At 37.1% G+C, this 14555-nt stretch overlaps 1 protein-coding gene across 3 annotated transcripts in view; it reads left to right on the top strand.

Moving 5' to 3' along the window:
- The window catches only part of ADK (adenosine kinase), a 532082-nt gene that overhangs the window by 64333 nt on the left and 453194 nt on the right, over nucleotides 1–14555 (top strand). For all 3 annotated transcript variants that reach the window (XM_030334273.1, XM_030334275.2, XM_030334274.1), the window contains one exon: nucleotides 5926–5979. In XM_030334273.1, the coding sequence (XP_030190133.1) occupies nucleotides 5926–5979 (54 nt within the window). The remainder of the gene's footprint in view (nucleotides 1–5925; nucleotides 5980–14555) is intronic.

Below are 14555 nucleotides of genomic sequence, written 5' to 3'. Positions count from 1 at the left end.
ATAAGAGAGAGTTCTATGAAAAATGCAGATCTAGATGGGAGTTTATGAATATACACATCAGTATATTTATGGACATATGTAAATAAATAAACATATACATAGGCATATGTGTAGTAAAGAATTTGGCCTTGTCCAAAGAGATGTCTGACCTTTGGCCCCAGCTTCTGAGAGGTAATCTACATCATACCTGATAGAAGTGTCATTTTGTTTAGGACAGGGCTGGCCACACCCCACAGAGTGACCGGTTACGTGATTTAGGGTTAAACTTTGGGTCGTATGATATCAGTGGACCTGAAGACTGAGTTAACCATTGAAGCAGTCAGTTGATCAATCATGCCTATGTAGTGAAGCTCCAATAAAAAATATGGATATTGAAGCTTGGGTGAGCTTCCCTTGTTGGCAGTACTGCATACCTTATAGTCACATATCAACAATGGTCTATATGGTCAACATACTGATGTCAGGACAGACTTCCCATTTGGAACCCTCCCAGACACTGCTCTATATGTCTTTTCCCTTGGACTTTGACCTGTATCCTTTTCTTATAATCCATAACTGTGAGTGTAATAGTTTTCAGGGAGTACTGTGAATCCTTCTAGTGAATTATTGAGCCAGAGGGTGGTTTTGGGAACTTCTAGAACTTGCAGTTGGTGTCAGAAGTGATGATAGCCTTTCTTTTTTTTTTTTAATATTTAATTATTTTGTGAGAGTGAAAGCAGGGGAGGGACAGAGAAGATCACATGCAGGCTCCATGCTCAGTGTGGAGACCTCCACAGGGCTTGATCTCATGACTATGAGATCATGACCTGAGCCAAAATCAAGAGTTGATTGCTCAACTGACTGAACCACCTGGGAACCCCAGAAGTGAGGATAATCTTGGGTACTGTTTCCTCAAATCTCGCATTTTGGCTAACTCTAAAATGCAGTGTGTAAGAGTCAAGGAAGAGATAAGGAAGAGAAAATTGAATTAAAAAAAACCTAGCCTGGGTGGCTCTCTTGTTTAAGTGTCTGACTTTTGATTTTGGCTTGGGTCATGATCTCACAGTCATGAGATCGAGCCCCATGCTAGGCTCCATGCTGAAGCTGAAAAATTAAGGCTTTTGAGATATGATAAAAGTTACCTGGTTTGGGGCAGAAGGAAATCAGATGAGAGAAAGAAATGATACGGGAAGAGTAACTACTTTGAAGTTTGTTTGGAATTAGAGAACTAATTTGCTTGGAGAATAGTTCAAAATGAATCTTGTACGTTTATTCTTGAGGATCTGGAGATGTACTCAGTCCATTGAGAGTAAAATTTCCTGTTTGCTGATTTAATCAAAATCAGGTCTATCCTTCCTTGCCTGCTTCTTGCCTATTTGGACTCCATTTTTTTTTTTTTTTCTGGCCTCCACCATTTCCTTTAAATTCTTATCCTGAGACTTTAGAAGAGAAGGTTTTGTTGTTTTGTTTTGTTTTTTAATAGGAAAGGAACAGAGAAGAGATGAAATGGGGAAGGAAGAGAAAACAGATAAAAGCTCTCCCCTTTTTTGACTCTTTTAGGAAGGAGACTTTCTACTGTTTTGTTTGAACACTGTACATAGCTTTATCATTACCTTATCACACCACATTTATTTTTATTCTTACTCATTTACTGCATTGTGAGGTCCTTAAGTGCAAAAAATATTTGTTATTCTCTATCACTAGCCAGCCGGAGAAGGAAAATAACATTAATTGATTTGCTATTATCTATGTACAAAACACTTTGTTGAGACATAGATATCATCAAATCCACTAGTTTCAAAAAACTTTCATAAAAATGTTTTAATAAACATTAATAAGTTTCCTTACTAAGTTAATATTTATGATTTATAATGCTAAATAAAACTGATAAATCACTCTTAGTGGACTCTAAATACCATACGGCTTTGATACCTACCATAATCCATTTATTTAAAAAAATTTTTTTACCATCATTCATTTATAAAAAGACACAAACAAGCTCTTTTATTATTTTTTTTAAACATTTATTCAGCTTTTGAGAGACAGAAAGAGACAGAGAGTGAGTGGGAGAGGGGCAGAGGAAGAGGGAGACACAGAATCCAAAGCAGGCTCCTCTGAGCTGTCAGCACAGAGCCTGATGTGGGGCTCAAACTCACAAACTGTGACATCATGACCTGAGCTGAAGTTGGCCGCTTAACGGACTGAGCCACCCAGGTGCCCCCAAACTCTTTTCTTAACATTGAAAAATTTTATATTCCTTTCTCTATTTAAATTTATATTTGTATTATACTTTTTCCTGCCAGATTTTATCCTTACGTAATGTATTTTTGTGCATGAATTATATTTTTATGTAATATGCATATATTAGGAAGGTAATATATTTTTATACATTAAAGTCTTTTGTGCATATTAATCACCCTATCAGGTCTCTGCCACAAATATATGCCTGTAAATTGAATTTAAAGATATCTCCTAGGGGGCTCCTGAGTGATTGAATTGGTTAAGCATCCTACTCTTGATTTCTGCTCAGGTTGTGATCTTGCCATTTATGAGATGGAGCCCTGTGTTGGTCCCCATGCTGACATTGCGGAGCCTGCTTGGGAGTCCCTCTCTCCTTCTCTCTGTGCCCCTCTCCTGCTCACGTGCATGTGTACACTCCTTCTCAAAAAATAAATTAAAAAACTTAAAAATCTATTCATTAAATTATAATTAACATATAGTTAGTAAAATAACGTAAGTGTATTAAAATGTTGAGTAATTATTAAACAAGAAAAAATCTTATTGGAAATGCATCTTTTAATGAGGTGGATGAAGGTAATCTAATTTTTTTGCTTTTAGTTCAGCCTTTCTTGGATAAATAATGCTCATTGCTGCAGTTAGACAATGTTCAGCATCAATTTTATTTTCCTTTTTTCTTTTAGAGATGTGAAGAGGTTCAGGATAGGCCCCCCTCAGAATGTGCCACTTTGGCGTGTGGATTAGTTTGAGCTGAAGACACTTAAGACCTTGTGGGCTCAAGAGGAAGTAGTTTCCTTCCCTAACCACATGGAAGAATCTACACTGAGAGTCTTTCCAAGAATAAGGGTTATTAACAGAGATAAATTTTATCTAAGTGACCCATCTATATGGTAGGGCACACATCTACTTACCAAACATCTCTTATCACCCTTTGAAGTACATTCCTTTCCTTGAAATCCCAGACCCTTACTCCGTCTCCTTAGTTCAGAATGACAGGTATACCTCATTTTGTCTGACCGACTTTGGAATTTCCATGTCTGTGTGGATTCCCCGTACATATACCTATTAAAGTTGATTTTCTCCTGTTAATCTGTCAATTTGATTCTTAGTCTGGCTAGAAGGACCTTCAAGGGCACACAGGTTCTTGCTCCCTGAGAAGGGAATGAGGAATTTTTGCTTCCTGACAGGTAGAAGTGCTGAGAAATGTGTTCACATAATTAATTGGATGGAAGTAGACAGAGCTTTGTTTCACCAGCATCACTTAATTGTTTCAGCATCTCTGTCATCAAATGGTCTGTCATCAAAAATTATTTTTGTCTATCAGCTGATAATTTGATTAGGTCCTTCAGTTTTTTTGAAAGCAAAGAATTAGAAACCACCTGACTTCCAGTTATTAGAGTCACTAGAGACATGCAGTTCTGGGAAATGCACCAAAAAAGACTTTAGTACGTCTTCTTAAATAGCTAGTAATCATATCTATTAGTGTTTTACTTATAGGTGTATGTTTACCTAAACAGTTTAGGACATGCTGGGGAAAGTTAAATATTGTTAATTTCAATATACCTATGTCAAAAGGATTAAAAAAAATTTTTTTAATGTTTATTTTTGTTTTTTTTTTTAATTTTTTTTTTTTTTTAACGTTTATTTATTTTTGGGACAGAGAGAGACAGAGCATGAACGGGGGAGGGGCAGAGAGAGAGGGAGACACAGAATCGGAAACAGGCTCCAGGCTCTGAGCCATCAGCCCAGAGCCCGACGCGGGGCTCGAACTCACGGACCGCGAGATCGTGACCTGGCTGAAGTCGGACGCCCAACCGACTGCGCCACCCAGGCGCCCCTAATGTTTATTTATTTTTGAAGGAGAGAGAGTGTGAGTGGGGGGGGGCGGGCAGAGAGAGAGGGAGACACAGAATCTGAAGCAGGTTCCAGGCTCTGAGCTGTCAGCACAGAGCCTGACGTGGGGCTTGAACCCACAAATCGCAAGGTCATGACCTGAGCCGAAGTTGGATGCTCAACCGACTGAGACACCTAGGTGCCCCAAAAGGATTTTTTTTTTAAATAGAATGTTTTTATTGAGTGCTTTAAACATGTTTTAGTCAAAATCATTCATTCAGTTGAAGGCCACTGTCTGCCGTGGAACGATTGGTAAAACTGTTCTTCATTGTCAAACAAATCAGATTTGCTTTCATGATAGAAAAAGTCTGGCTTCAGTTTTCAGTTCAAATAAATGATTTGATTTTTGTTTCTGTGACAACCATGTTCTGATAGTTAATCCTCAGTAGATAAATGGAAGGCAAGGAACCTTGTTTAAAATTATTGCTTGGAAGAAGTAAGTTGACTCTTGGTTTTTTTTTTTTTAATTTATTTTAATGTTTATTCTGTGTGTGTGTGTGTGTGTGTGTGTGTGTGTGTGTATGTGTGTGAGAGAGAGAGAGAGAGAGAGCGCGCGCGCGCACGGGGGATGGGGGGAATGAGTGGGGGAGGGGCAGAGTGAAAGAAAGACACAGAATCCGAAGGAGGCTCCAGGCTCCAAGCTGTCAGCACAGAGCCCAGTGCGGGGCTCGAACCCACAAGTCGTGAGATCATGACCTGAGCCTAAGTTGGATGCTTAACTGACTGAGCCACCCAGGCGCCCGAAAAGATAAACTTTTTAGAGAAAACTGTAATCAACTTGTGCCCTATTCTATAATATACCTGAAAAATAGAATATCTTACGACAGATAGTTCCCCATTGATAATTTGTGGCTTCATTCTTTACAGAAATAATGTATAAAACAGGAATTCCTGTGGGCAGTTTATGGTACTTTACTTACAGAGGCTTTGAAGATAAAAATATTATGAACCATTTCTTGTTTAGCACTTCAGAGGTTTTTATACCCCAGCCAATGTAGTACAGTTCTATTTAGGATGTGTGAGAGGTTTGCCATTCTTTTCATAAAGTGGGTAAAGGGACTTGTGAAAGGGGAGGCAAGAAAGGAGACGCTACACGCATGACCTTTCCACTTAAACCCCTGACCCATTGTCAGGCAGCTTAGTTTTAGGAAAGAATTGGACACAAGTGGGAATTGAAGACCTGGGAATTGCCATCCAATGTTTATTTTTTTCTGTATACTCCTCAGAAACAGTTACCTTTAGCAGTACAAATTATATGGTAATTTGAAAGATAAATGTTCTAATATTTATCGCAACTTCTGTTTTATAGACAGGGAAAGTGAGACTTAAAGAAATGAAATGGTTGCCTATGGTCATGAAGCTAATAAATAACAACTTATTTTTCCTCCTGTGTCATGCCACCTAGGACATAGTCTGGTGCATAGATGTTTACTGTATATTTAATGAATGAATAACTGCTTATTTTGTGAACTTCTAAATACTTATTGTAGTAATTTCTTGAATTTTGAACTACTAGAGGTATGTAACATTGCAGATTATTCACTACAGAAGAATATTGAAGATACCTTGTGTTGTCAAAGGTCAGGTTGATCCTACTTCAGTTCTTTGGATGGTGTCTGTGGCAGTGACTAATAGAACAACAAAGAACTTAGGTGTTTTTCAATGTTTTATCAATGAAGACAGAGGACTGTAACAGTGTAGTAGTGCTTATTTGATAGGAGTTAACTCATTGTATGTTGATACCACAGTCAGATGTCCATGAGGCAAAGGTACTTATATGTTTATATGATGTATTTTTTTGTTTCTGTGTTACAGGTATTCTCTTAAACCAAATGACCAAATCTTGGCTGAAGACAAACACAAGGAATTGTAAGTACATTAAACCCTAGGTGGTACATAGTTTATTCCTCTATGGAGGTGTATGTAAACAATCTGAGTTTTCAAATGATATAAAATATAAAGATGTAATTAACACTATTACCTTAATACTAGTAAGATTAGGATAATTTACATTACATAAGATTAACATAGGAAATAATTGTTTCTGCATGCGTGTTAAAACGTAGTATTGCATCATCTAGACTAAGGGCATATTGGGAAATATATAATTTCATTTTCTTTCCCCAGATAAAATATTAAAGTGTTGTTAATTTTACTCAATTGACTTCCCCAACCTCATTATTAAGATGGCAAAATGTAATTTTGTTTCTTTATGAAAAGGTAAATGCCTAGTATTGATTGGCATAAGGAAAAACACTTTAAAGTTTGTATATGAACAAAATTTTGTTCCTTTTTAAAATTTTAATGTTCTTAGGGTTCTTTCAGGGAAAAATAACTTGAACATATGATTCTGGGATATCTCCATTGCTATTTTTCTGCTCTGTTATAGTATATTATTTCACAGGAACTTTGAGGTTTTTAGTTAAAAATGATGATAGGTTTGGGAATTTTAAAATTTCATCTTAATCTTTTTAGTGTCATTGTCCAAAGGAGACAGCTATAAAATAATTTATATGCTTCTATTTTCTACTTAGTCTACTTTATTTTTCCCATTGTACCATAAGAAAGTTCTGATAGCCTTAATTATTATGCAAACACTTAATGTCAAATAATACTGTGGAATTAAAAATTCAAGGAATCTGTGGCTGGCTATACACCTTCAGGTCGGACTACACTTATTCTAGATATCCTTATTAAGGTTCTATCCTTTAATAAATATACTCATGAATTTTACAAACTTCCGTCAGGATTTTCCTGATGTTTGACACTCCCTAATGTTAAAGATATTTTAACTTCTAACTCAGGTCCCTTATGGTTTAATTTAATGCAATCTTCAATTTGTATATATCTGTATGAAGAATAATTTTTTGTAGATAGATAGAGTCCTTCAAGACTATTATTTTTAGACTTAGCATCAGGAATATAGTCATTGATACTGTAATAGCATTATGTGGTGACAGATGGTAGTTACAGTTGTGAGCATAGCATAGCATGTAGAGATACTATAACTATACTATGTCATATAGCTGAAACTAATGTGAAGCTTTGTGTCACCTATATGCAGATAAAAAGTACACACACAAAATATTTTTTTCTCAAGGTTATATAGTGATTTTTCGAAACAATTTTATTGTATTTTTTAATGTTTGTTTTTGAGAGACAGAGACACAGAGTATGAGTGGAGAAGGGTCAGAGAGAGAGAGAGAGGGAGACACAGAATCCAAAGCAGGCTCCAGGCTCTGAGCTGTCAGCGCAGAGGCTGACTTGGGCCTGACTCACCAGCTGACTGAGCCCCCCAACCACCCCAAGGTATAGCATTTTAAATATCATGGGTATTTTTATGGCCCCTTAATCAGGGGCCATTTTCTTTCATGTCTTTGAAATTACAGAACTTTGATTCTAGAAATGAGCCCTAGAACTAATATCCATTTTTTTTTTTTATAATGAATTAGGAGGGATTTATATGATAAATGACTTGCTGATAAATGACTTACACTGCTACTTACTGACAATACTGGACCAGAATCTGTTTCCTGATTCCCATTTAGGTGCTTTTTCTGTGCACCAAGCCGTTCCCTAAGTATATAGTGATTTTTTTAAAACAGTGATTTTTTTTTTTTTAAATTAAAAGGGTTGATATCCATTGCAATACTCAATAACTGTTTATAATGACTGTTTAATTTTATAGTATTATACTATGGTTTTAGAAACCAGCTCAGACCAATAGCCACTTATTGAGTGTGTTGAAGAAAACTTAGTCAAATATTATGTATGCCTGACTTCAAAATGCAAAGCTCTTCTCATTCTTCCAAGGAAACGGTGTAATACAAAGCTTTTGATCAATTTGGTCCTAAAAGTTTTGAGAGATGTTTATGAAATAAGTCAATTTTATAGTTATATATAATTTAGTTTATTTACACCATACATTTACAACCATATGCTATGTGAAGTAATTAAATGAATTTTTTTTTTTTTTACTTCTCAGTTCTTTGAACATTCACAATCTAACTACATTTTCTGTGAAATAATTTTAAAGTACTTTTTTCTTTTTTTACTCTTTCTTTGAACATTCAGCATCTTTGTCATCGACATCTTTGTCACCACTAGAACCTTTTTCTCTAGAACACATTAGTCTTCTTTGACCTAAATTGTTTGATTCCATGTATGATACTTTCATTGGGCATTTCATCCTAAGGTATAAATGCCTCTTACATGAGAAAAGTATTTTTTTTAATTGATTTTGATATGTGGTCATTATCTTTATAAGCTGTTTACTATATTGATTTTTAATTAATTTTTAAAATTTAAATCCAAGTTAGTTACATATACTGTAATAATGATTTCAGTAATAGAATTTTGTGATTCATCACTTACATATAACACTCAGTGTTCCTTCCAACAAGTGCCCTCCTTAATGTCCATCGCCCATTTAGTTCATCCCTCCACCTGACACCCTGTCAGTAACCCCCAGTTTGTTCTCTGTATTTAAGAGTCTCTTATGGTTTGTCACCCTCCCTGTTTTTATATTATTTTTGTTTCCCTTCCCCTGTTCATCTGTTTTGTTTCTTAAATTCCACATATGAGTAAATCTTATGATATTTGTCTTTCTCTGACTGACTTATTTAGTATAATACACTTCAGTTCCATCCATATTGTAAATGGCAAGATTTCATTCTTTTTGATTGCCAAGTATTATTCCATCATATATATATATATATATATGTATATATATATATATATATATGTTCCATCACGTATATATATACACACATACACACACACACACACGCGCACACACACACACATATACATACACATACATATACAGACACACACCACATCTTCTTTATCCATTCATCAGTCGATGGACGTTTGGGCTCTTTCCATACTTTGGCTATTGTTGATAGTATTGCTATAAACATGGGGTTCATGTGCCACTTAGAATTAGCATTTTTGTATTCTTTGGATAAATACCTAGTAGTACAACTGCGGGGTCATAGGATAGTTCTATTTTTAATTTTTTGAGGAACCTCCATACTGTTTTCCAGAGGGGCTACACCAGTTTGCATTCCCAGCAACAGTGCAAAAGGGTTCCCCTTTGTCTGCATCCTTGCCAACATTTGTTGTCTGAGTTGTTAATTTTAGCCATTCATCATGATGGGTGTGAGTTGGTATCTCCTTGTGGTTTTGATTTGTATTTCCCAGATGATGAGTGATGTTGAGCATCTTTCCTTGTGTCTGTTAGCCATCTGGATGTCTTCTTTGGAAAAATGTCTATTCATGTCTTCTGCCCATTTCTTCACTAGATTATTTGCTTTTTGGCTGTTGAGTTTGATAAGTTCTTTATAGATTTTGGATACTAACCTTTTATCTGATATATCATTTGCAAACATCTTCTCCCATTCCATTGGTTGCCTTTTAGTTCTGCTGGTTATTTCCTTTGCTGTGCAGTAGCTTTTTATCTTGATGAGGTTCCAATAGTTCATTTTTGCTTTTGTTTCCTTTGGTTCTGGAGATATGTCAAATAAGAAGTTGTTGCAGCTGAGGTCAGAGAGATTGTGGCCTGTTTTCTTCTCTAGAATTTTGATGGCTTTCTGTCTTACGTTTAGGTCTTTGATCCATTTTGAGTTTATTTTTTATGTATGGTGTAAGAAAGTGGTCCAGGTTCATTCTTCTGCATGTTGCTGTCCAGTTTTCCCAGCACCACTTGCTGAAGAGACTGTCTTTATTCCATTGGGTATTCTTTCCTGCTTTGTCAAAGATTAGTTGGCCATATGTTTGTGGGTCCATTTCTGGGTTCTCTATTCTGTTCCATTTTTCTGTGTACTTGTTTTTTTTTTGCCAGTACCATATTGTCTTGATGATTACAGCTTTGTAATACATCTTGAAGGCCAGAAATGTGATGCCTCCAGCTTTGGATTTTCTTTCAACATTACTTTGACTATTCGGGGCCTTTTCTGGTTCCATACAAATTTTGGAATTGTTTGTTCTAGCCTTCAGTGAAGAATGCTGTGTTATTTTGTTAGGATTGCATTGGATATGTAGATTTCTTTGGGTAGTATCGACATTTTAACAATATTTGTTTTTCCAATCCAAGAGCATGGAACGTTTTTCCATTTTTTTGTGTCATCTTCAAAAAGCTTTTTTTTCATAAGCCTTCTATAGTTTTCAGTGTATAGATTTTTCACTTCTTTGGTTAGGTTTATTATTAGGTATTTTATGGTTTGGTGCAATTGTAAATGAGATCAATTCCTTGATTTCTCTTTCTGCTGCTTCATTATTGGTGTATAGAAATGCGACCAATTTCTGTACATTGATTTTATATCCTGCGACTTTGCTGAATTCATGTATCAGTTCTAGCAGTTTTTTGGTAGTGTCTTTTGGGTTTTCCACATAGGAGTATCATGTCTACAAAGAGTGAAGGTTTGACTTCCTCCTTGCTGATTTGGATGCCTTTTATTTCTTTCTGTTGTCTGATTGCTGAGGCTAGGACTTTAAATCCTATGTTGAATAACAGTGGAGAGAGTGGACATCCCTGTCATGTTCCTGACCTTAGGGAGAAAGTTCTCAGTTTTTCCCCATTGAGGAGGATATTAGCTGTGGGTCTTTTGTATATGGCCTTTATATGAGGTCTAAAATGAGTCTCTTGTAAGCAGCATGTAGATGGGTCTTATTTTCTTATCCATGCTGATACACCCTGTGTCTTTTGATTGGAGCGTTTAGTCCATTGACATTTAGAGTGGGTACTGAAGGATATGAATTTAGCACCATGTTGCCTGTTGAATTGGTGTTTCTGGTGATGTTCTCTGGTCCTTTCTATTCTTTGTTGCTTTTGGTCTTTTTATTTTTGTTTTGTCTTTTCTCTGCTCAAAGAATTTAAGAATTTAAGTATCCTCCTTAAAATTTCTTGCAGAGCTGGTTTAGTTTTTGTTTGGGAAACTGTCTTTCCTTCTATTTTGAATGACAGCCTTGTTGGATAAAGAATTCTTGGCTATGTATTTTTCTGATTCAGCACATTGAATATATCCTGCCACTCCTTTCTGGCCTGCCAAGTTCTGTGGATAGGTCTACTGTGAACCTGATCTGTCTTCCATTATAGGTTAAGGACTTTTTTCCTTTGCTGCTTTCATAATTTTTTCCTTTTCTGTGTATTTTGTGAATTTTACTATGGTATGCCTTGGTGATGGTCAGTTTTTGTTGAATCTAATGGGGTTCTCTGTAATTCTTGGATTTTGATATCTGTGCCATTCCCCAGATTAGTAAAGTTTTCCACTAAAATTTGCTCACATAAACCTTCTGCGCCTTTTTCTCTCTCTTCATATTCTGGGACTTCTATGATTCAGATGTTATTCCTTTTTAATAAGTCTCTGAGTTCTCTAAGTCTTGTATCATGATCTTTTGCCTTTATTTCCCTCTTTTTTTCTGCTTTGTTATTCTCCATAATTTTATCTTTTATATTGCTGACTCGCTGGTCTGCTTTGTCCATCCTTGCTGTCATGGCATGTGTTTGAGATTGCATCTTGGTTATAGCATTTTTAATTTCAGCCTAAATTTTATTTCTTTTATCTCTGCAAAAAGGGGTTCTCTGGTGTCTTCTATGCCTTTTTCAAGTCCACCTGGTATTCTTAATATCGTGTTTCTAAATTCTGGTTCAGACATCTTACTTATATCTGTGTTAAGTCCCTGGCTTTCATTTTTTCCTATTCTTTTGGGGTGAATTCCTTTGTTTGTAATTTTGGAGGAAGAAAAAAATTAATAACATTAAAAATAAAAATTAAAAACAAAACAAAAAATCAAATAAAGGAAGCTAGATTCTAGGTATGTTTTGGTCTGCTTGTTGAAAGAAGCTTGATAGAGACATAAGGGAAAGGTAGGAAAAAATTTAAAACTTAAAAAAATTATATAATAAAATAGAAAAAATAAAATAAAATAAAATAGAATAAAGAAGTAAAGAAATAAAAGATAAAGTAAAAAATAAATTTTTCCTATTCTGTATCCAAGAAAGGAAAAAAAAGAAAGATAAAAGAAAACAATTTAAGCAAAAACAGAAGCAAAGAAAATGAACAAATAAATGAACCAGAAAACAATGAAACTCGAATGAAGTTACGTCCAGTTTCCCCTAGAACTCAAACTATGAAGCACTCTATAGTTTGAACACTAAGCAGATGGAGTGACTTGTGCTGGTATTCCTGTGGGATGTGCTTGGAGGGTGCAGTTGGGCAGGGCTTGGTGTAATGGCTCTGTTCTCCATTAGGTGGCGCTGTTTAGCTTACTGGGGTGGATCAGCGTGCATGCATGCATTCATGGGAGATGTGGAAATGAATGGCTTCACCCAGCTCTGTAGTCTGGCGCAGAAACTTCATACTCTCACCGACCTACGATCAAGCTCCTTTGTCTCAGCCCTCCATCCACTCCCTGCCTGTATCCTGCCTGTGTCCAAGCTGTCTGTCTGCCAGGCAGCACTTCCTTCCAGAATTTTATCTCAGATGGTGTTGTTTGAAAACCCCACACTTCAGGGGCACCTAGGTGACTCAGTCGGTTAAGCGTCTGACTTCAGCTCAGGTCATGATCTCCTGGTTCATGAGTTCGAGCCCTGCGTCGGGCTCTGTGCTGACAGCTCAGAGCCTGGAGCCTGCTTCAGATTCTGTGTCTCCCTCTCTCTCTGCCCCTTCCCTGCTCACACTCTGTCTCTCTCTCTCAAAAATGAATAAACTTGGGGCGCCTGGGTGGCTCAGTCGGTTGAGCATCCGACTTCGGCTCAGGTCATGATCTCGCAGTCTGTGGGTTCGAGCCCTGCGTCAGGCTCTGTGCTGACAGCTCAGATCCTGGAGCCTGTTTCCAATCCTGTTTCTCCCTCTCTCTCTGCCCCTCCCCCAGTCTCACTTTGTCTCACTCTGTCTCTCAAAAATAAATAAATATTTTAAAAAAATTAAAAAAAATGAATAAACTTAAAAAAAATTAAAAAAAACAAGCAAACCCCATACTTCAGAGACCCATGCCAGCTCTCTTGGGGAGGGTCTTGCTGAGCAATGGCTGGGTGCTAGTTTGCCCTAGAAAATGTTTGTGTGATTGCGCAGTGGCAGAGGTTCAGAGATTACGGCAAATCACAACACACATCTGGCACCAGGTTTTGCTGAACTGTGGTGTCTTTGTTCCCGAACCAGTAAATGTGGCTGCTTTCTGGGGTCTGCTGGGACCTTTGCCTGTGGGGAGGCCATATGGTCTCTACCAAATGCATTCCAAGCAGGGAAACCACTTCTCCCAATGTAGCACACAGACCCCTCATACTGTGCTGCCTGCTCCTGGGGATTTGACCTACTTCCTCACCAGAACACTATCGGGCACTAAGCTCTGAAACTTCGGACTCTGTGCTCCACTGTTTATAGAATCCTGGTGGTACTGAAACCCTCTCCTTTCTCGCTGTCAGTGGTTTTGGGGAACAGATTTCTTGTTCAGTTCTGTGCAACTGTTTTCACTCTTTCTTTTTCTCCAGTTGCTTTGAGGAGGAGTGCTTTTCTTGCACGATCCGGATGTGCAGTTCTCTTCCCCTTCCTTTTTCTCTCTGTCCTCCCTCTATGAAAATGGCTCCCTACCCTCCACGGCTTTTCTCTCCCCTGTTCACCTCTCCACACCATGTACCTGCTGAGTTCTGTGGCTCAAGTTAATGCAGATCATTGTGCTGTTCCTCAGATCAATTTCTTTATGTGTTCAAAATGGTTTCGTGCAGATCTAGCTGCGTTTCAGGGATGAGACAAGCTCAGGACTCCATGTTGCTCTGCCATCTTAACTCTTCCCCCTACTCTATTGCTTTTTAAAATTGATCTTTAAAAAAGCTGTAACATATACCATTTGTGCTTGCAAAGCTGTGCCTCCAGGAGTACCTTGTAAATGTATGTTAGATTTATTTTGCTCATTTTTTAAACCAATACCATCAGGTGACTTCTGTGAGAATCTCAAATGAACATTGATCAAATTTATTTCAGGCAACCACAAATGGTTCTCACCTTCTCTGTGACCAGAGTTTATCCTGTTTGGTGAACTTTTGACTGTGTTCTCACTTTAAAATTCTAGGATTTCATAGTTTCTTCACATCTGTTGTTATACCTGGATCATGAAACTTCTGGAATATTTGCTTAAATATTTTACTATTTCAAAGAAAATTATTAACCCTGACATAAAGAAGAAGAACTCATTATAAGAGATAATTTTGGGATTAAACTTGGATTTATATTCATGTATGTATGATGGATGAATGAAAAATATATGTCATTATTGGTAAAATCTTAAAACCTTTAAAGGATTAATCCTGGGCTCCTGGGTGGTTCAGTCGGTTAAGTGTCTGACTTCAGCTCAGGTCATGATCTCCTGGTCCTCACGGTCCGTGGGTTCAAGTCCTGCACCAGGCTCTGTTCTGACAGTTCAGAGCCTGGAGCTGCTTCAGATTC

This window comes from Lynx canadensis, chromosome D2 (assembly GCF_007474595.2).
Source record: "Lynx canadensis isolate LIC74 chromosome D2, mLynCan4.pri.v2, whole genome shotgun sequence".
In the NCBI taxonomy this organism is placed as follows: Eukaryota; Metazoa; Chordata; class Mammalia; order Carnivora; family Felidae; genus Lynx; species Lynx canadensis.
This window is presented reverse-complemented; position numbering and strand designations above follow the sequence as displayed.